The sequence below is a fragment of the Erpetoichthys calabaricus genome, chromosome 10, assembly GCF_900747795.2.
Source record: "Erpetoichthys calabaricus chromosome 10, fErpCal1.3, whole genome shotgun sequence".
In the NCBI taxonomy this organism is placed as follows: Eukaryota; Metazoa; Chordata; class Cladistia; order Polypteriformes; family Polypteridae; genus Erpetoichthys; species Erpetoichthys calabaricus.
This window is the reverse complement of record NC_041403.2, coordinates 162,075,085-162,098,512: the sequence shown is the minus strand read 5'-3', so window position 1 is coordinate 162,098,512 and position 23,428 is coordinate 162,075,085. Positions and strand designations below refer to the sequence as shown.

Genomic DNA, 23,428 nt, shown 5'->3' with positions numbered 1-23,428 from the left:
ATTACAAGTTTCTGTTCTTTATAACGCTAGTGAGTCCAGGCAAGTTTAGCGATCGGCAATACCGTGCGCTAAATTCATACCACTAAACACCAAACTGCCAAAAAAAAGAGACTCCGACCAAGATCTGCGAATCAACAGCGAGGAACCCACCCAAGTGCGTCGCTACATCACAAAAGCAGAGAAACATCGCTCTACGAGCTCGCTGCGTTAAGGATTACGCGTATTAGTCGAGGTATAGCTGCGATTCTTCAGAGACAATCAACCAGAAATCATCTCAAGGATGTGTTTTTGAATCCTGCTCATGGCACATTGCTGAATCGAAGAATATACATCTAAAATAAATTTGAAAAAAGAACGCTTTCTCTTCAACGAACGGTGGTTTGAGTCCTACATTGCAGATGTAGTTGTTTATTTTTCTTTTTTGATTAAACAAAAACTATTTAATGAATGATTGATTTGTCAAGGAACACATGGACAGCACGCTTAGTTAAAATCACACTTAAAGAAACTGCCTGCCCATTCTATTGAATCATAATTATAACAAATAATAACGCATTTCACTTACTTATACAGAACCTTTACCATGGTCTCAGACGGCGGCACAGATAATCAAGAGGGATAGGCCTGCAATAAAAATGAAAGCACAATAAGAATGAATAAATAATAGTGCACAGCCTTGTGTTCGTATGTATTTATAAAATTTGGGAAGTAATATGTTCTAGTTGATGCTGACATTTAATTAATTTAAAGTAGGTAAAAATAAATATTTGGAAATATTGCAAAGGGAAATGTTTATATACTTAGCGCAAAACAACTATATGTGTTCTAGTAAACAGCACACACACCATTTAGCTAATTATATACAGTATATATATGTACTGTATATGCTATACTACAGCATGATTAGAATCGTCTGAGTATTAAAGGTGTAGGTCTATTTTATAAGCATATTTTATAACATCAATGTTAATATAGAGTATAATTATAATTATTATTATTATATATTGGCATTGATATGAACGATTTGTGAAATTAGTGTTAAGTATAAAAAAAACATACCAGTCACTTGTTATATATATATATAAGAATAAGAATTAGTGGTCTTTATATACCAGAAAGACTTTCCTATGGTCTTCTGTAGGAAACATGATGTACACATAGTTCATCTATCTTTTCAGATAAAAATGAACTCACCCAAACAATTAATTTAAAAAAAAGTTTTTAAATTGACAAAGATGAAGTCAAGAAAAAAAAGTTTTCACTTACTATGATTTGTATTTTTATAATTATACAGCACTTCATATTAGTATTTTTAAAGCTCATTCTGTAAAATGAAAGTATGATTATACAATTCAATGTTTATTATATTTATACATCATTATATTTTTCTTTACACGTTTTGTACACATATTTAATAAATGTAATAAATTGCACCAAGAATTTTTTAAAAAATCATTACGTGAATATAAATATATCTGCACAAACCGACACTCGTGAGTAACATTTTTAAGTTTTAAAGTTCAAAAATAAACGCAAATCTGTGTGCCGACTCGAACAAGTTTTTGCAGAATACATTAACTGACAAGTGGCTGGCCCGCCCTTTCCGAGTTTTGGTAGCCAACACGAGCCGTGATTCGCCAATTCTTGGTAGCCGATACGGGCTGCGATTGGCCCGAGCTTTCAATTCTTGGTAGAATCTTGGTAGCGGAAAACTATCCGATTGGTTTTTGCTACCAACAATTACCTCGACTTATGGCAGCCCGGGGCGCCTTCGTTTTTTGAGCATAAGGACGTCCTAAAAAAAATAAATAAATAAATAAGCAAATTAAATAATGAATAAAAAACTTGTCTTTTCGCATTGCTTGTTTTGGAAGTCAAAAATCATGACACAAAATAGACAATCAATTCAAATAGGCAATCACTTTTAAATAATATTTGAACACGTATTAAACGTTTCAAGGGGGAGATCTGTCAGCAAACTTTGCACCAAAGAGTGGTGAACAGAAACCTTCTTTGTAATGCCTTTATATTTTAAATCATTAATTGTTGTTTTGTATTTTTCTTTCAAATTGAACTTGGAAGGCAGTGAAAAATAAGGGGAAGTTACACCAATCAGCCACAGCATTAAAACCACCTGCCTATTACTGTGTAGGTCCCCCTTTTACCACCAAAACAGCCCATCAAGGCACCTCAGAAGGTGTAAAGCAGCAGATCCTATAAATTCTGTAAGCTCCGAGGTGGGGCCTCAATGGATTGGACTTGCTTTTCCAGCACATCCTACAGATGCTCGATCAGATTTGGGATTTGGGGAATTTGGAGGCCAAGTCAACAACTTCAACTCTTTCATGTTCCTCAAACCATTCCTGACCAACAAGAACAACCAAAACAATTTATTTCTTGTACAACCCAAAATCAGACACGTTTATTGACAATGGGCCCTGTTTGCTGACAGCCTCTAGCCTTGACATCCTTGGAAAATCTTCCATCCATCCATCCATCCATTGTCTCCCGCTTATCCGAGGTCGGGTCGCGGGGGCAGCAGCTTGAGCAGAGATGCCCAGACTTCCCTCTCCCCGGCCACTTCTTCTAGCTCTTCCGGGAGAATCCCAAGGCGTTCCCAGGCCAGTCGAGAGACATAGTCCCTCCAGCGTGTCCTGGGTCTTCCCCGGGGCCTCCTCCCAGTTGGATGTGCCCGGAACACCTCACCAGGGAGGCGTCCAGGAGGCATCCTGATCAGATGCCCGAGCCACCTCATCTGACTCCTCTCGATGCGGAGGAGCAGCGGCTCTACTCTGAGCCCCTCCCGGATGACTGAGCTTCTCACCCTATCTTTAAGGGAAAGCCCAGACACCCTGCGGAGGAAACTCATTTCAGCCGCTTGTATTCGCGATCTCGTTCTTTCGGTCACTACCCATAGCTCATGACCATAGGTGAGGGTAGGAACATAGATCGACTGGTAAATTGAGAGCTTCGCCTTGCAGATCAGCTCCTTTTTCACCACGACAGACCGATGCAGCGCCCGCATTACTGCGGATGCCGCACCGATCCGCCTGTCGATCTCGCGCTCCATTCTTCCCTCACTCGTGAACAAGATCCCGAGATACTTGAACTCCTCCACTTGAGGCAGGATCTCGCTACCAACCCTGAGAGGGCACTCCACCCTTTTCCGGCTGAGGACCATGGTCTCGGATTTGGAGGTGCTGATTCTCATCCCAGCCGCTTCACACTCAGCTGTGAACCGATCCAGAGAGAGCTGAAGATCACGGCCTGATGAAGCAAACAGGACAACATCATCTGCAAAAAGCAGTGACCCAATCCTGAGTCCACCAAACCGGACCCCCTCAACACCCTGGCTGCGCCTAGAAATTCTGTCCATAAAAGTTATGAACAGAATCGGTGACAAAGGGCAGCCCTGGCGGAGTCCAACTCTCACTGGAAACGGGTTCGACTTACTGCCGGCAATGCGGACCAAGCTCTGGCACCGATCATACAGGGACCGAACAGCCCTTATCAGGGGGGCCGGTACCCCATACTCTCGGAGTACCCCCCACAGGATTCCCCGAGGGACACGGTCGAATGCCTTTTCAAAGTCCACAAAACACATGTAGACTGGTTGGGCAAACTCCCATGCACCCTCCAGGACCCTGCTAAGGGTATAGAGCTGGTCCACTGTTCCGCGACCAGGACGAAAACCACACTGTTCCTCCTGAATCCGAGGCTCGACTATCCGACGGACCCTCCTCTCCAGGACCCCTGAATAGACTTTTCCAGGGAGGCTGAGGAGTGTGATCCCTCTGTAGTTGGAACACACCCTCCGGTCCCCCTTCTTAAAGAGGGGGACCACCACCCCAGTCTGCCAATCCAGAGGCACTGTCCCTGATGTCCATGCGATGTTGCAGAGGCGTGTCAACCAAGACAGTCCTACAACATCCAGAGCCTTGAGGAACTCCGGGCGTATCTCATCCACCCCCGGGGCCCTGCCACCAAGGAGTTTTTTGACCACCTCGGTGACCTCAGTCCCAGAGATGGGGGAGCCCACCTCTGAGTCCCCAGGCTCTGCTTCCTCATCCACCTATGGGAGGGGCCAAGGAGGTCGGGTGCAGTGTGAGTTGGGTGGTTGCCGAAGGCGGGGACCTTGGCGGTCCGATCCTCGGCTACAGAAGCTGGCTCTTGGGACGTGGAAAATCTTGGAAAAGGCAATTCAGAGAGACAGAGAGAGAGACCCCCTTCCAGGTAGGTTGGACGTGCAATGGATGTCAAAACACCCATTCATCAAAATTTGCAACGTGGCAGAGCACATTAATCTGCTGAAAGAGGCCACTGCCATCTTGAAGGAGTGTAGAAGTTCTGCAACAATCTTTAGGCAGATGGTATGTGTCAAAGCAGCATCCACACCAACACCAGGACCCAACGTTTCCAAGCAGAACAATGCCCAGAGCATCACACTGCCCCCTCCGGCTTGCCTTCTTCCCAAAGTGCATCCTGCCACCATCTCTTCCCCAAGAGCTAAATGAAAATGTGGTTCATCACACCAGACCGCCTTCTTTCATCAGAGGATTTCCTTTTTGTGTCAGCTGAGGAAATTCAATCTCCTTCAAGCAATTTTTGGTCCAGTTCTACACAGCCATCATCAAGTTCATTTTGACCTCATTTGGAACGGACTGGTTTGGTTCTCCCACTGTTGTGGATAAGGCCAACCTGAAGCACATCATTCAAACTTGTGCAAAGATTGTAGGCTGCAGCTTACCTCACATTCTAGTCCTGTATGAGTCCAAGATAAGGAAGTGAGCCACAAAAATCATCGCTGATCTGTCTCACCCAGGGCATCACCTATTCCAGAGACTTCCCATCACCAAATGTGAAAGCTAAAACGACATCTCACAAAAGCAGTTTCTTTCCACGTGTAGTTAATTTGACTAAATAGGTCTGAGCTTCTACTCAGTATCTTGTGTTTGAGTAAAAAGAGTGCAAGATCCAAGAAGTAATGTCGGGGCTCCAACCTGGTTATCCCCGTTTAATCAAACAAAATAAAAATAATCAAAGAGGACATAAGAAATTTGAGAAACGAGAGGAGACGTTTCAGTCCATCAAGCACGTTTGTACAGCTAATAGTTAATAGTTTCTCTACATACAAGTCGACAAGTTGACTCTTTCGTTTAAAAGTATGCTTGCATCTTTCCGATGATCTGCACTTTTTATACTCTTTGTACTATGCTTCACCCACATAGAGGTGAAACAGGAGAGTGTGGAGGGTCCTGCCCGGCTCCCTACTCTTGACATCACGCTTCCCCCTCCCCTAGGCCCACAGCGCGGATATTTTGCTCCTGCAAGCGAACTATGATTCTTAGCGTGATGACAGAAGTCACCAAATCAAATGGAATATTCAAGCAAATTCTAGAAAAAAACCTGATCTAAATCTGTTAAGTAGTTCTCTCGTTTGCTAACTAAGCAAGTGAGGTGGGCCCTGGCTCAATGCATCTCTCTTGGATTCGAGCAAATAAATCGGTACCGCAAGCAGGACTATGATACTTAGCACGATGAGAGGTCGCAAAATCAACCGGAATGTTCAAGCAAATTATAAAAAAAAAAAACCTGATCTAAATCCGTTGAGTAGTTCGCTCGTGAAAAGCGGCCAGACATTGGATTCTATATATAGAGAGAGAGCTCCAAATGCCACCATTACAAAATGTGGTCGAGTGAGTCCAAGATAAATGTTTGGGTACAAACCGAGTCACCTCTTTCAATAACCGTGCTGGCAAACCAAATGAAACAAGTCCACGATGGCACAGACTAGTGATGTGTCGTTCGCGAACGAGCCGGCTCTAAGAGCCGATTGCTTTGAAGCGAACGAGAGGAGCCGATGCCCGTCGAGCAGAGCCGAAGCTTCAGCGGCTCCTGCTCAGCTCTGCTGAAAATCCATTCGGCAGGGGCGGGACTTTACTTATATGGGCAGGGCTGGATTTTCCTATAGGCTAACTAGGCTTCAGCCTAGGGCCTCAAGATCAAGAGAGGCCTACATTCAAATTGTTAGCAAAATTTTATTATCTCTCATGTAATTTACAAACTTAAAAATGGAAGGTGAAAGGGCCTCATAAGTGGAATAGCCTAGGGCCTCTTTTCATATAAATCCGGCCCTGTATATGGGCACACAGAACATTGGCTCATAATGCCGGCTCGTTCACGAACAACACATCGGACTAGGATCGTACCATTATGTGAAAGAAGGAAGGGGGGCAGACGCTCTGAAGACAGTGAGTTTTGGTACAGGCCAGGCTCGGTGTACCTGTCGCTGCGACAGACAAGGAGCCAGATTTAAATGCAAGCGCATCGTGAAGAAAAAAAGAAGAGTGAAGAAATGAGTGAAAGCCGAAAAAGAAGCAGCATCTGGCTACATTTCAGTGATACTGGAGACTGCGAAGCTAAGTGCAGAATTTGTAATATGAAAATATCCATTAGGGCAGGGTCAACAACAAACCTGCACAGACATATAAGAACCACCCACCCATCCGTGCAACTGGAGGAGAGCGTGCCCTCACTCCTGCCATCCACTGACCCTGGAAAAGAGCCAAGTACTTCTGCTGCAGCATCCACTGTCTTACCGAAAACTGCAGGTATAACATGGTCTTCAGTTCAAACCAAAATATGTACATTTATTCCAAAACAAATGACGCCAAACAAACAAATAAGTGTCGATGAGGAGCTGGCCAAAATGATAGCTGGCGACTTTCAACCATTTTCCATTGTGGAGGACAGAAGATTTACAACTTTTGTACAGGCCTTAAACCCCATGTATGTTCTCCCTAGCAGAAAAACTTTGTCTCAAACAATTATTCCATAACTATATATCTGAGGATGGAGTACAACACTGTGCTTTCAGAAACCACTGCTCTGGGAAAAAAAGGTAGCATTTAATGACAACAGAGCTTTGGATGAGGCATTTCAAAGAATAAGTGCAGCGGCAGCAAGATGCAACCCCAGCAGCCTGTCTGCTCCTCCATCAGAGGGCCAAGAGGAAGAAATTGGAGCAGGGGCATGTTCACAGGAACCACAAGCTTCTGCTGTGTGGAGGCTCTTTGACGAAAGAGCAACAGGAGACACTGCAAGGAGAAATCCCACAGCTGATGCTATGCTGGAGTTGAGGTCCTATCTTGAGGAGCCCCTCATCCAAAGATCTGAAGACCCACTGAGCTGGTGGGAGGCCAAAGCTGCAGTCTACCCACGCCTGGTTAAGGTAATGGTAGGAAGACTTTGCATTGTCGCTACATCTGTCCCCTCAGAAAGAGTCTTCTCAAAAACAGGACAAATAATCATGGAGAGGAGAAATCGCATCAGCCCATCTAAGCTGAGGTATCTGGCATTTCTGAATGCCAACCTGGCCTAAAAACGTTTATTCAAAGAGTCATAGTGTTGTGTTGTTGTTGTTGAGTTTGGCCTTTATTTAATTTGTTTGCTGTGGAAAAAATGCATAAAAATACGTAATGTCTGAAAACAATGAATAAGAAATTGCTTATACACAAACCATTCATAATTGCTTAATTAGGCTAAAATATAAGCATCCAAGTGATACTAAACGAAGAGCCATTCGGGAGCCGTAAGAGCCGGCTCTTTAAAGGGAGCCGATCCAAAAGAGCCGAAGCTTTGAAAAGAGCCGGAGTTCCCATCACTAGCACAGACAAGAACAAAAAACAGTAACTCGGCTGTAGGGCTTCCAAATTAAGGAGAGGTAGCTATGAGGAGCAGTCAGCATTTTAGATAGGACTGCTCTTTCCCAAATGAGATGCAACCTTCCAGAAGCATCTCGGGCCTAATAGTTCTCGGAATGGAAGGGGCGGAGTCAGTTGCCCTCATTGGGCGTCTTCTCGGTGCTGTGGGTGGAGAAAGAAACAACACCATCGGCGCCCCCGTGTGTTCCGGTGTGGTAGTGCTTACCTCTAATGAGCCCAGAACGTGACCGTCGGATGTGCCTGCGCGACAGGAAGCATTTTCACTGTGATCCTCTGAATCCCTCCTGCCTACTTAACATTATCACAACCCTGGACAGAAATGTTTTCAAAGACTTTTATTTTGTTTTTAAGAAAGGCAAAGCAGATTAATGAAATTTTGAGTTTTGTTCTAAAAAAAATGTATATTTTTTTAATTTCATCAGAACATTCATCCCTGGTGTCAGGCCTGTGGATCAGCAGTTAATACAAGTTGAGGTGAATACATATGTTAGGTTTATTTTGTTGATGAACTTCATTGCATTCTAGTTTGATTCTTTGATGTTTGTTATGTTTTTTACTACATGTAGACAAGATTTGTTAGAGAAGCGACATTTGAGCTGTACAACCTTCGCCATGATGATGGATGCACCAATCAAACATTGTGGCCTCTAACCTTCTTTTCAATTTTTTTTCAGCGTAAGAATAACCTTCATCTCCTTATTCATTTTGCACATGGATGCTGGCACGGTCTTCATTAACTTGAAAGGGCCGATCGATTGGCAAAAGTTGCGGCAGCATCTCGTAGTTTCTTAATTTATTGTGCATGATCACTTTCCAGAATTATGTGCAAGCGTCATATAGTTCATCCCTTTCCTCAACAAACAATTTATTGACAATAAGAAAAACAGTGCCTCATGGGTGATCTTCATCTGAACATCATCCACAGACACACTAAACTCCAGCAATGATCAAACTCCTGCACTAAAAGCCAAAAGCGATGCATGCGTTCTTCTACATTCGTCCATCTTCCTCTTTAATTCTTATACTCTGTTTTTGAATGCACAGATGAAGGGCTTCTCCAAGTTGCATTTGCCATCATTCCACTTCCCGTTTGCTGCAGGAAAAGGAAAAAAAGAACAAAGAAGATGACCCTTTCCACAAGACACCGTTATCAATGTCGTCTTTGCAACAAGAAGATCACCTAAAGCTCAGGTCACATTACACGACCTTTCCAGCGATATTTCACTTGAAGCCTTTATTTACGTAATGTTAGCAAGTTGGAGGCAGTCAGTGCCGTGCTCCCGTGAAGCTGCTCTTGTAATGTGACATGCCCAGCGACTCACTCCAAATGTCATGAATAGGTTTTGCGTGAATTCATTTGGTATTTTTTGCATCTTTAACGCTATTTTTTAGGTCTTTCTATCTCTGTCATTTTCAGATGGGTCCAGTTGCAGACTGATGCAGCTCCGTGATTCAGTAGATCAGCAGGACAGCAAATTGGATTGCAGGTTTTTGTCACCTGGTTTACTCGATTTAAGTCATATAAACATCCCCTAACCCAATCTTAACTAAAGTGCAACCAGGCAGATAATTTAAAGCGACCACCACCTCAACAGACTGGAGATCTGTAGGTCCACATCTGGAATTTATTGGTCATTCTGGGAGCCATCATTGCATCAATTGCTAGGGGTGTGGCTTCTAGGGTTGTGGCCTACCGGTAATCAGAGTGACAGGATTATAGGTTGGGTGGAGTAACCGATCTGGGGATGCAAACCTCCTAAATTAAAAAAATACTTAAAATAAACCTTTCGTTATTTTATGACGATTGACTTATGACAATCATGCTTGTTTTTTGCTTTTTTGTTACTTCGATCTTTGTCTCTCATTTGGACTTGCTAGTTAGGTTTAATTTTCATTTGTGTTGGTTTCATTTTTTTTATTGCACATACCTTGGTTTAGCTCAATAAATAAACACCTGTCTGTTTCTTGGGAGGACATCAGCTAGTCCATGATTCGCTTCAGCAAAATCAAACAGATTTTTTGAATGTGCCTTTAGTTGTAGGAGTGTGCACAAGAGGTGAGAACCGATTAACGTTCATCCAGAAAAACAATGCGTAGAATGAAACAATGAGGAATAAAGAACGCAGGTGTCTGGTACCTCACAAACAGAAGAGAAATTTATCTGACTGGTGTCTCATGTTTTAAATACCATGGCAGAATAAAATCATCTGTCTGTTTCTCAGCAGGACACCAACTAGTCGATGGCTCGCTCCGACAAAGTCAAGCAGATTTTTTGAATTTGTATTCAATCATAGGGGTGAGCTCTGTGTACACAAGAGCTGACAACCAATTAACATTCATCCAGAACTACAATGAAGAGAATGAAGCAATGAGAAATAAGGAATACAAGTATTTTGAACCTTGCAAACATAAAGAAGCTCGTCTGTCTGATGTCTCATGTTTTATGTACCACGGAAGATTTAAATCATCTGTCTTTTCACAACTGTGAGTTTTAAAGGCTTTTCTTGATGGAAAACATGGAATAACATTTCTTAAATTATTGGTTGCACTTCTGTGTTCCCATGTGTTTTTTTCTCAAATTTAATTTTTTTTAATTATACCATATATCATTATAATGAATTAAATGTTCCTAAAGCATCTGTTGAATTCTTGACCATTTCTCTTCCTTACCTTTCCAGTTCATCTCCACACAGTCTTCAATATTAGCAGTATTGTCAGGCTGACCAGGAACCCAAGCATCATAATTCCAATCGGAGCCATCAGTCCAAATAAACCTGTTAGTCTAGAAATAAGAAGAAAAAGTCAATTTTTGCTTTGTACCTTCTTCCCCCACCATAACTTATCATCTATGAGGGAGGAGCGAAAGCTTTAGATTCGTCAAAAATCTCGATCTCCGGTTTTCGATGGATCTCAACGTTTTAGGGTCATCCTGATACCGAAAACATTGATATCTCAATGGTGAGTGTGTACTTGTCTGTGTGTGTGTGTGTGTGTGTGCGTGTGTCTCTGTGTGTCACAGTTTCTTGAGGACGGTTTAGAGCTAAAATGGCTGGACGGAAAAATACCAAACTCGAAACTTAAGCCTGTTATGAGATAACGATGTGCTGGTTAATTTTTGAGCCAAATTGTGCAAGATAATGAGGCACAATAGATGAATCCTCAAATACTGTAATTCTGCAATTAATTTTGAATTATCCTTGTCAATTGCTATCATAATGACCTGTTTCATGATTAGAAAGTTCAGCATCAGAGAGGTAAATAATTTATGAAATGTTATAGAATAGCTCAGGTAATTTGGTTCCTAGGGTGCAAATTTTCTTATACTTCATTATAGACTTTGTATAATTTATTATGAATAGACGAGTATAAACCCAGAAATACAAATCCTTGTTTTATATAATATTCTCCAGGACAAATATCGTCTCAAAGCACTTTATTCATTCACCCTTTTCCTGTTTATTGAATTAGGAGGTCACGGGGAGCCACAGCCTATACATGAAGCATTAGGTGCCATGCGGGATGTTGAGCCAGTCACACACAGGGCACCAACGCACTTCATATATGCAGAAGAGCCGTTTGAGAGACACGTGTTTTAAAAAGAGAACAACAGGCCAGTTACATGACCATCTGATGGCTTTCCAGTACCTCAACAGTCCTGCGATGTGGAGTTTTACACTGTTTGGTTTGAAAGTGCACCACACTGATGCCTTAACTAATAAAGGTTTCACATTTTGAACTTTTCATATGAATTCAGAAAAAGAGGAGACCGTTTTCCCTCAAAGAGTTTGTATCTCACCTTTTTAACACAAATGAAAAAGTTGTCATGAAGACAATTAAGCAGACTCTCCGGTTAAGCTGAAAGCCTGATGTCTGTGTATTGTCATGGTGTAACAAAGTCTAGCCAAGCAAACATGGCAGGAGAGCACTGATTAAATGGCATTAAACATTTTGCTGACAAGTTTCTTTCAGAGACACCCCTGTAGCAGAACATTTTATTCAGGTCATGATCTTCAGGTTCCTGAACACAAGAACTCCCAAAACCTGCTCAAAATGTGGTCCACTAGAGGGAGAGAAAACCATCAAACCTAAGCAAATGTGGGATCCTTATAAATAAAAAGATTCATTGTTACGAAAATGCTCTGGGGCATAAAAAGAGAAGTGCAGTTACCTGAAGCACCAAGATGATACAGATGTAAACAAGTCCCAATACACAAATTCCAACAATGGTCACAAAATGCAGAAAATGAATGATCAAAAATGATAATTCACCAATGCAAGCACATTCAATGAACTGCAAGGGACTGTTGGTTTTCCACATGAACAAGCAGTCCCAAAGCACTTTTACAGATGCATGCTTTACACTTTCATCATGCAAGCTGTTTTAGGTCATGTGACTCAGCCCTAGAAAGCCCAAACCAGATTATGTAGGTTTGAAAATGAATGGACAGAAGTGTCACAGTTTTAGGAACCTGTCAGATGGTCCTGAATATGACATTTAAATTGTGGAAATAAGAGAGGGTTTAATAATATTCAAAATTTTAAAACATCAAGAGGCTCAAAAAATAATAAGTAAAGGGTTCATGTGAATGTTACGAAGTATTATAAATATGACTATATACAGTGGGTATAGAAAAGAATCTCTCCCCCCCCCCCCCCCCCCCAAGATTCCATATATCCATATTTTGTTGTTTTGTAGCCTGAAATGAAAACACACACAAAAAATATTTCTCCAGCTGTATTTACTCAATGCAACTCAGTGTCACGGAGAGAGGATGTGCAGCGTTGTTCATAATGCCCATCAGTTTAGTCTTCATTCTGCTACTCTTCTGCTACTACCTTGGGTCAGTCAAGAATGACGCCCATCACTGAGCCCTATTCTTAATTAGCTTATGGCTTTTCCTGTGCGGATGGTGTCATCTCACCACTCTGTGACAAAATCAATTTAGAACACATGCAAACTAAACTCAGTACTTACTCTAAACAGTTCCAGGCCTCCCATCCAAATGCGTGGATTGCTGGCATTAAACTTCATAGTCAAGACGAGTATTTGACTGTTGGCTTCTTCACTGTGAACGGAGACCATGTGGCCACCTATCACAGTTTTCCGACAAAAGAACTAATTCAACCAAGAAGGAAAGAAAAGAGAATGGGGACAGGTTAGTGCTTGCTGAGCATTCTATGAAAGCTAAAGATTTACATCCGAGGAAATCAGAATATGATTAAACCACATAGAAAGCATGCCAGGCCCAATAATTCAATTCTGGGACGCAGCATTCAGCCACATTATTGGCAAGATAGATAGATAGATAGATAGATAGATAGATAGATAGATAGATAGATAGATAGATAGATAGATAGATAGATAGATAGATAGATAGATAGATAGATAGATAGATAGATAGATAGATAGATAGATAGATAGATAGATAGATAGATAGATAGATAGATAGATAGATAGATAGATAGATAGATAGATAGATAGATAGATAGATAGATAGACAGATAGATTTTACCCTGAAGGTCTGTGTTTTTACCTACTCCAGTGTCCCATGCAGATGGACCACCAGGTATGTATAAGTCTTTATCACGTCCACTCCCACTCAAGCTACAGTGCCACACCGCCATTCGCTTCTTTTCTCTTTGTAATGTTCACTTCAAAGTGATATTCTCCCTGCACCATATAACAGTCCTCATCCGCTTTTCTCTACTACTACTCATCTCCATTCTCAACACAGCTTGTAAATGAGATATCCTTGAATTGTACTTAAAACTGGTGATGTAGAACAGTAGTGCTTATGGGTGAAATCTGGAATGGTGTATTTGTAGTGAACTTGAAGGGTTGACTTTGTTTGATGAATACTTTCCTGGAACTTCACTGTGTGACTGGCTCAGACAAAAGTTTTTTTCCCAGCACCCTATGATGATTTTCATGGGCAGGATGACATTACAGAGCAGTAACAGCCAGTGTTGAATGGGACATCCCCCTGAGTAGACAATGCTGATCCTAGGAATGGGTGGTAGGCTAAATAAGCCACTATATCAGAGGGAATTCTTCTTCATCTATTCAGTACTATTTTACTGGTATGCCAAAAATTATTAGAAAACACTCAAATACATTTAAACACAAAACGCACACACGCAGAAGGAAACTGGAACTGTGTTGGTGTATTTGTATTTTAAAGGTAACATCTTTTTGTAAGGACTTGTATGTGACCTGTGTGTAATATGTGAGCCTACCCCTTTAACAGTATTACCCAGAGTGTTGTGCAGTTAATGCAAAAAGGAAGGAGTGAAGAATCCACATGTTTTAGTGTTGCACTTATTAGGAAGCATGGGCAGTGAGTCAGTAAGTGTGTCAGGGGGAAAAAATGTAATGTTTGGTTGGAGAGATGAGTACCTGCATACAAATCAGTGGTGGGCAGAATCAATCAAAGGGCCTCTGACACATATCATTACTGGTTCAACTGGGAGACATACGTTGTCCTTACTGTGACACATGTGTGTTTGTGAATCACCCTCCAGGCTCATCTGAAACAAGTAACACCACCTTGGACTGAGAAGAGGTGCTCAAGCTAACCTTCTCCTCTTCTTTTCCCTCTTGAGAAAGCAAGAAGATGGCCACTGAGGGAAATTGACTCTACCTCCTTTTGAAGATTGTCCATTAATCATTAGATTATTATTACACAATTCTTCTGCATAGTTTAATGTACTGACAAACAATCGTTGCTTTTATCTTTTTAGCTACCTACCATACCACATGTACTTCAGAAGAGGTCATCCTCCTGAAGCTAAGCATGTTCAAGCTCACCCAGTACTTGGATGGGAGACCAACCAGGAAAATCTTGGGTCCCTGCTGGCAGAAGTGTTAGTCAGGCCCGAAGGGGGCATCTACCATGTGGTCTGAATGTGAATCCCAATGCAGGGACAGGGAAGCTGTGCTATAAAATTGGTGCAATCCTTTGGATGAGATGTAAAACTGAGGTCCTGACACTTTATGGCCAAAAAACATCCCTGGGCATCCTTCATAAACAGTAGGGGGCATCCTGGTGTCCTGGCCTATTCGTTTTGTCCTCCTAATCACCCCTTGTCACCACCTAAAAGCTAATGTGTGGTGAGCGTTCTGGCACAGAAATGGCTGCAACCGCATCATCCAGGTGAATGCTACACATTAATGGTGGTTGAAGTGGCTCCCCACTCACTATGAAAAGAGCTATATAAATGCAAAGAATTATTATTATAAGAATATTTTTGCACTTTTACACTTACTTTAAAGGGAGGGCATACAAACAATCAAAAAACATCTGCTTGATCTGAACTAAACTTTATAGTTGGACTCACCTCAGCCTCAGAGAAGTTCAGCTGCGGTTGTCCAAAATACTTGACGCAGTATGACCCAACCACGTACCAGTCAGAAAAATTCTTTAGCGGACAGGATCTGGGAAAATTACTTGTAAAGTTTAACTTTGGGTCTGCAGAAGAATAAGAGGGGAAAAAAGCATGATGATAGTGTCAGTGCAATGTCCATTGTAACAAAAGCAATGACTAAGTAAAGAATATGGAACCTATCTATGGGGGGACATTGTGGGAGACTGGGGGAAGAGAAATAGAGCAATGGCATTTCTGTTTTATCCCTTATACCCCCATAACCGTTACTTGCAATAATATGAATCTATGTCAAAGCTATCATATGTACAATGTACTACCTTAACCTAAGACTACAAAATGTCAACCAAAAGTCAGAATCAATATGACCAAATAGTGAACTTTGTGAGCTGGAATGTCAAGGGTCTCAATCATGAATTAAAGAGAAAGAAAGTACTCTCACACTTAACAAGTCTAAATGCTAAGATAATATTTTTACAGGAGACTCATTTATTAAACAAGAACCAGTTCTGGTTGCAAAGAGAGTTGTCTGGCCAAATGTTCCCCTCCAGCTATACAAAGAAAACCAGGGGAATGGGAATCCTTTGTGGCAGAAGGCCGGAGTCCTTACCCGGCTGTGATTCCACAGCAATGGAAGGATCAGGGGAAAGAAAAAGCTCTTTCAAGATACTATCTCCCCTGGTAAAAATAGAGGGCAGCTTCCGCTGCTGTTTTTAATTTCATAAGGATACAGATAATGTAGTGTCTGCCATTTTGATGTAGAATGTACGGTCCCTATCCTCTGGTACAAACTGGACAACATCACGCCATTTGTTTCTTACCTGTGGCATAAGTTACAGCTAAAATGCCCATCAGTAAAACCAGCATCTTCATTGCTCACAGTTTCCTAAAATAAATAAATAAATGAATTTAGCAGAATTAATTGCATTGCAGGTTACAATGGATGAGTTCATACCAAGATTATTATAGTTAACGAAAACTAAAATCAAAACTGAAACTATTATTCAAAAAACATTTTCGTAAACTGAAATAAAATAATTAACAAAACCGAAATGAAAAACTAAAACTAAACGACACTATTAAAGTAGCTGGAAAGAATAACTGAAATATAATAATAATTTCCTAAAATATTTTTAGTTTTTTGTTTTTGAATGAATATTCTTGCCGTTAGTCGTTAACCCTTGTAAGTTTTAACTCTAAAACAGAAAGTCATCCACCACGAGCCGCCCGCACATATTCATCCAGTGAATGACGGCTTGTGACAGAGGGCAGGTGTTCACAAAGCATATGCGGTGACAGAGCGAGCTGAATGCGGGTGAGTAGAGCGTGTGAAATAGAACGCGATTTACATGCTGCCTTTCTTTGCGCTTGTTGTATATCAAGATGTAATTCAAACAGCTGAAATCAGAATGTGCTGGTCAACAAAATGTTTATCCGTATGGACAGAAAAATCACGAGAGAGTAACGTTTCAGTTTTGTTTTGTTGACAGCAATTCACCTGCCACTTTGCACACGAGAAATCTTTTTTACTTTCTCATATACGAAGTAAGTAAAGCATCGTAATCATGAAAACATTCAACCTCGATATTTTGATAAATCTTGACGTTATAGACCTCCCAGAGTCCTAATATACAGTTTTTTGGAATTGTGTGTGTGCGTGTGTGTGTGTAAACACGATAACTCAAAAACACAACTAGCTAGATGGATGAAATTCGACATGTAGTTGTTACACCACAATTGTAGATCTGTATTAACTTTTAGGCCAAATCCATCACCCGGAAGTGATACTTTACCTGAACACATGCTCGATTTTTTTTTTATTCATGCTGCAGAGTCTGATTTATTCAACTGTACTTTTATAATAATTGTTCAATATATTATTACTTTGATTTGATTTGTTGTTGATGGTTCCTTAATGTACATACTATAAAAATATAATCATTGTCTTGCGGTTTACTCCTCAAATATCCATCCCCATATCTGAGTATATAGAAGAAAGTCGATGGGGAGGCCACTCCCGGTTTTTGAAAATAAAATGTCACTGATCAAGAGACTGACTAGGTCATTATACAAAATCAGCATATTGTTGCTGACCAATCACTTCAGCTTTAAAAACATCGTTTAACAACGAAGAGATACAAACAAAGGTATGGCAAAAAGAGTCTGTCAAGTGATGAAAAACTAAACATATTAATGTTTTTTTTGTGTTTATTCTATATTTATGAATTTATCTTTTTAGTCCATATTCACAACTCAAAATACCTGATATTGTGAAAGAAATCTATCAGCAGAATTATATTTTAAAATACGTGTCTCCCTTTTTTCAATGTCTTTCTCTCTCTCTCAAAATAGATAGTTGAAATATCATATTCTTATTGTTCTTAACATCAGTCATATCAAAAATATTGCATACTAGGGATTTTTCCAGCATTACATCCAAACCTGTTGTGGTAGGCTCCAGGTTTCCTGTGATTCTGCTCTGGATAAACAGGTTCAGATAATGTATATATTGTTCTTAATCTCAGATCATTTTATGCCTGTCCATACACCTGTTACCTGCTCTTGCTCTGCTCATTATGGGTTTACTGTCCCTTATGTTGGGCTATTCAAGTGTCACTGTCCCTAACCTTCACACTACATGCTTGTTTTTCTTTGTTTCCCTCAATACAGCTAGGTGGGGTCTGCACACTGATTCAAGTCTAAGAGCCCTGTTCTTCCTAAGCCCCCGTGATTTTCATGAGAAAATATTTAAAAAATTATAAAACTGTGTAAAATTGTTCATATTCAGTATCTAGTCTTGATTATGCTTGTTTTTATCAGACAAAATCAAAACCAGATGGTAAACCAGGAAGTGTAGTAAGCTTCCACTAACATTAAACTTGTATCCAAATCTGTTAAGTGTACAGTTCTGTCTGATTGTGACACAAAACTAAACTCCGTAGGAGCTCCATGCCATAATTACTAAAACTAAAACTGAAACTAACAGATACAAAAATAAAATAGGAATGTCTGTGTACGAAATAAAAACTAAACTAAAACTAAAAATACACGATGAAGGAAAACTAAATCTAAACTGAATTTTCAAGTAAGGTCAGAAAAAATCCTCTTTAATAAAATCCAGGTGTCTGTGTGTTTGTGTCTTCTGGTGAAGTGCGCATGCGTGAGGCACGGTGTGATACGCGATATTACTGTCAGAGAAAGTTACAGGCGTTTTACGGAAATACAACCCAGTATTACTGCGGAATTTAAAAGTACACAATACAGTGACTCATATTACAGCCACATACAAGCCAGTATTACTGTCAGAGAAAATTAAAGGCATATTACCGACGTGCACGCCTGTATTACCGCCAGAGAAAATTAAAGGTATATTATGGATGTACAAGCCAGCGGACGTACAAGACAGTATTACTGTCACAGAAAATTAAAGACACACAATACATGGCGGCAGCCCACGAAGAACGGTCAGCTCAGCAAGTAAACATCAACAAAAGAAAGGCTGAAAGAAAGAAAAATACGACCAACAAAAAGAATGAGGTCAAAGTCCCTTGCCATTTAATATAGACTGTTCCTACTAATGTTTATTCACTACTGTTCTAGCGCCCGTTATTAATGACTAGTATAGAAATAAAAACTAACATAAAAAAGCAAAACTACAATAACCTTGGTTCATACTGTGATGGGACAAACACGTATGTAATAAGTATGTGAATATTCCTATTGTAGGGTCTCCTGGAACATAAAACAGAGTGACATTTGTCATAAATAAGGATTTTATGTTGATTTATGCGTGAAACCTTTCCTTTGTGTACTCTTTAGAAAACTTGAGTTTTTTGGAAAAATATTCAGCCCTGGGACAAAAGGAAGTAAAAATAATTAGCCCTTAAAGAGTTAAATGCCTGCCTGCCTGCCAGATGCTTTACAAGTTCTGCTCTTTTCTTAGTTGAATTTCAGTTCATTCAGCCAAGACCAGTCCCGTGGCATCCCTGTAACATCCATCCATTCATCCATCTTCTAAACTCACTTTAACACTCAAAAAGTTTGGAATCACCTGAGCAACTTCTCGTTTTTGAAAGAAAACCAAACAGTTTTTTTATCGAGGTACCAGTAGACTGATATAAATAAAGTGGGTTCAAAAAGTACTGAGACCCTTTCACTTTCTACACACTTTGTTGTGTTGCATATTTAATTTTAAATGGACAAATTTGCCTTTTTTTTTCCTCTTTGACAAATTAGAGATTTCAGTTTTTGATTTTTAGTAAATTTGCAAACCTTTTTGAAAATGTGTTTATACCTTGCTCTTATGGGTTATTGAATATAGATTGGTGAGCAAAAATGACAAATGTACCCATTTAAAAAGAAACTTACAACACAGTAAAGTGTGCCTAAAGTGAAGGTGTCTTAGTATTCAGTCCACTGTAATAAGAAGACAAGCAGGACGAGCCCTTTTATTGGATAATTATAAAGTTTACAATATGCAAGCTTTCACGGTAACTCAGGCCCCTACTTTTGGGTTGGGCTGTCATGTTTGCTGGACTTGTTATGGCTAACCCAGTAAAACAGCCCAGTACCTCAATCCACTGTATAAAGTCAAGCCCCTCCTAATGTTCCAAGTGGCTGTTACAACTTTAAATAATTGATTTATAATTTATTATTCATATATAACTACAAGGCCCCATTTTTCAGCAGCCATTACTCCAGTGTTCTAATGGTAAACCCTCATTGGTCACCTTGAGTCATGTTTAAATTCTAATTGGTCATTACAGATACCTTTGTCATTGTGTTAGCCCACTTGAGACCTTTAACATGTCAACTGGAGTGGTGGCTCTGAGGCTAGGGATCTGTACTGGCAATCGGAAGGTTGCCGGTTCAAATCCTGTAAATGCCAATAGGGACTCTGCTCTGTTGGGCCCTTCAGCAAGGTCCTTAACCTGCAATTGCTGAGTGCTTTGAGTCGTGAGAAAAGCGCTATATAAATGCAAAAAATTATTAACTGTCTTTGCTTGGGTTCCAAAGTACTGGCATTCCTAAAGTTCAATTCTAAATTCAGAAATAGTCCCCCGTGACCCTGTGTTACGATTCAGCGGGTTGGACAATGGATGGATGGGAATAGTCAAGTCGAAGCAACTTTTTCTTAAGAAACCCATCAGTCTCTTGTTGTTTTGAAACATGAAGGTTATTCTGTGCAACAGAATGCCAAGGAACTGAAGACTGTGTGTACACTACTATTTTCATAGAAGAGGATAAAATGGATCTAACATGAATAGAAAAAGAAGCAGAAGGCCCAGATAAGGCCAGTTGAAGCCTACTTGGAGCTCTAGGCAGGGTGAACTGATGTGGCTCCTTGTTGTCAGTAGCAGGTAGTCAGTATTGTTAGACTTTGACGACCTGTGTTTGGACCGCCCTCGGTGTCTGAAGTACACACACCCTCAGCAGCACAAATGCCACCCCTTTAGGTATATACTGCAGATTTTAAGGAACATGTGAACCTTGGTGTTCAGAAAATGTGCAGTTTTACTTTTATAAAGTAAGCACTAAGCCTGTAACATTGACTTACTCAATATCATCAGAGTTCAACAATCAAGGAGAGGCTGTCACTCTCGGCTCCCAGAGCACATGCCACTTAACTCTTATAAACGGCTCCCCTTACATGTCGTGGCTGCCTAGGCCACCTAATAGACTGAGTGGCTCTGGGCCCAGATGGACCCAGATGGATAAGGATATCAGAGTCTGTAGTTTGAGAAGCAGAAACCTAACAGGTCCTCATCTGCAACAGTGGGAAGAAAAAATTAAAATGGGTAAAACAAGACAAACGTTAGTGTGGCCGATTTCTGCGTGATCCCAAACCTTTCCCCATTTTAACCTTTTCATTTTAGTTGCCAGTTTCTTTCAAACTCTGCCTCTCAGACCAACATCCTAATGTCACTTTTCACTGACTGATTCTCGGCAGATTTATTTCTCTTATTACAGTCCTGAAAAACTCGACGTCTGTGGCTTTTGAACAAAAATGACTTCCTGGAAATTTTCATTTAATGGACTGAAATGATATTGCATTACATACAAGTTTTGCGTGACACTCTAAATATTATTTTGCAATTTATATGAATCGATGATTTGGTGAAACTTTAGTTTAGGTAGTGCAAAAATGGATCTATTACACATTTACACTTCTGATACAAGATCTTAACAAAGGTTTCTTCTGATGATAATACACTTTATAATTCACCTGTGCAATGTATTCTATCACTCTTAAAAATAAAGGTGGTTCTTCAGAGTGCCGAAATTTTTGGTTCCCAAAAGACCCACCCACATGAAGGTTATTTAGATCCATAACAAGCTCCACTCAGTAAATAACCTTGAACAGAGGGAAACCGATTTGTGAAATACTAATGACTGGTGCCTTTAACAGGACTGCTGATGCACAGAATAACACATCAGGTTAGGTCAAGGTTTTCTTAATCTGTTAGTGTCCTGTTAGCCTACCAAACATTAAAGATTTCTGAGATTTTTTCCACATATTAGGATGTTTTTCAAAGCACAAAGAACCAACTTCATATCCAAAGAACCCTTCCCAGAATTAAATGGTGCTCTGTCAAGTGGCTCTAGGAAGAACCACACAAGCCAGTAAGAAAGCATCAGCCCGACCTTAAGATTCTTTATGCTTTCCTAAAAGTTCATTCTTCTTCGATGTTTTTTTTTTTGAAAACTAAAAATTTTGCGAAGAAATATGCTGTTAATAAATAACGATTATTAGTCAAGCAATCGCATTAAATACACGTTTCCCCTGACGCGCTATCAGTAGTATAGGTTAATCGATGATTTGGTAACACTTTAGTTGAGTTGCTGCAAAACTACATCTATTACACATTTACACTTATGATATAAGATCTTAACAACTCAGTAAAGCGATCATTCATTGGTGTAATATCCATCCATCCATTTTCCAACCCGCTGAATCCGAACACAGGGTCACGGGGGTCTACTGGAACCAATCCCAGCCAACACAGGGCACAAGGCAGGAACCAATCCCGGGCAGGGTGCCAACCCACCACAGAACACACACAAACACATCCACACACCAAGCACACACACTAGGGCCAATTTAGAATTGCCAATCCACCTAACCTACATGTCTTTGGACTGTGGGAGGAAACCAGAGCGCCCGGAGGAAACCCACGCAGACACGGGGAGAACATGCAAACTCCACGCAGGGAGGACCTGGGAAGCGAACCCGGGTCTCCAAACTGCGAGGCTCATGTAATATGCCCTACTAAAATAAAAGTCACTTTGGATGGGTCCGTGGAGGCTTAAGAGAGATATACTACTTTTGATTTTGCATACTTCATCATAAGACCTGTGAAGTCTTAATATTCATAAGTAGTTTAACCTCAGCACATCAGACGCCACACTGAACAGAAGTGAATAACCGCCTTACTGATGCTTTATAAGCGTAATTAAGACTGAAAGAAGTCTTTGCTAAGGACTTGTTATATAGGACTAGATGAGTAACAGATGCTTTTTTACAGAACCTCAACTAAAAAAGTGTCACCGATTATTTGAACACAGTCCACTGACTTGGAGTTTATATGCGAATCCGTCCGACTTTATACTCTCCGGCAAAATCTTTGACCCTGATCTGAATAAGCGGATTCGGAAATGAATGGGTGAACTTTTCGTCTAGGCTAGCTACTCATTGAAGGTGTACTGTATGTTACAAACACCACCGGGGACTTTACAGACGGTACGATGATGAAACGTACAGGCTTTGAGAAGAGACAATTTGTATTCGCTTCTGCACGAGACTAAGTGGGCTCCTCGTCCAACGGGAACCTAAATCAGAATTACCCAGTGCTGAAAACTGGTGGGGGATTCCAGTTTAACAAATAAACAAACAAATAAATAAATAATTAAATCAGTGCTTCAAGTTCAGTACATTTAGTTCATGTTGTCCATGATACATTATTTTGTTTCTACCTTCCGAAAACAGCGCTGTCTTCATAGGAACTGAATTGAATTGACTTGAATTGAACTGAAATGTACGGGCAAGCGAAGCGAAATTAAAAAGGATAATAATAACTCAAAGCGAAAACGAATTAAACGATTAAAAAACCGGCTAGACGAACTCCAAGGCAAACGCGTTAGTAGAAAATAGATATTCAATACATAAAACTCTGACGTTTTATAGTTAACCGCTGCTATTTTATAATTCATGTACTTGTCTAAACAGCCTTACCTATTGCTACAGTTGGACTTCGATTCTGATGAATGAGATGAAGATGTACCTGCTCTTCTCTTCTCTTCTCTTCTCTCACACTCAGCGC

The 23,428-nt window shown here is 40.5% G+C and overlaps 1 protein-coding gene across 1 annotated transcript; it reads right to left on the bottom strand.

The window, feature by feature from the left end:
- Nucleotides 1-8,043: 8,043 nt before the first annotated feature.
- On the bottom strand, nucleotides 8,044-23,428 carry LOC114659705 (lectin-like). The gene is made up of 6 exons (XM_028812322.2): nucleotides 23,341-23,428; nucleotides 15,929-15,993; nucleotides 15,063-15,193; nucleotides 12,700-12,840; nucleotides 10,395-10,506; nucleotides 8,044-8,817 (listed from the first exon to the last, which is right to left on the bottom strand). The coding sequence occupies exons 2-6, from the start codon at nucleotides 15,978-15,980 to the stop codon at nucleotides 8,744-8,746; spliced, it is 510 nt and encodes a 169-aa protein (XP_028668155.1). The 5' UTR covers nucleotides 15,981-15,993; nucleotides 23,341-23,428; the 3' UTR covers nucleotides 8,044-8,743.

Coding starts and splice junctions, on each gene's coding strand:
- LOC114659705 (XM_028812322.2), bottom strand. CDS start 15,980: ATGAAGATGCTGGTTTTACTGATGGGCATTTTAGCTGTAACTTATGCC. Junction 15,194..15,928: donor AGCTGTAACTTATGCCACAG/GTAAGAAACAAA, acceptor ATTCTTCTGCAG/ACCCAAAGTTAAACTTTACA. Junction 8,818..10,394: donor TGTGGAGATGAACTGGAAAG/GTAAGGAAGAGA, acceptor CTTTTCCTGCAG/CAAACGGGAAGTGGAATGAT.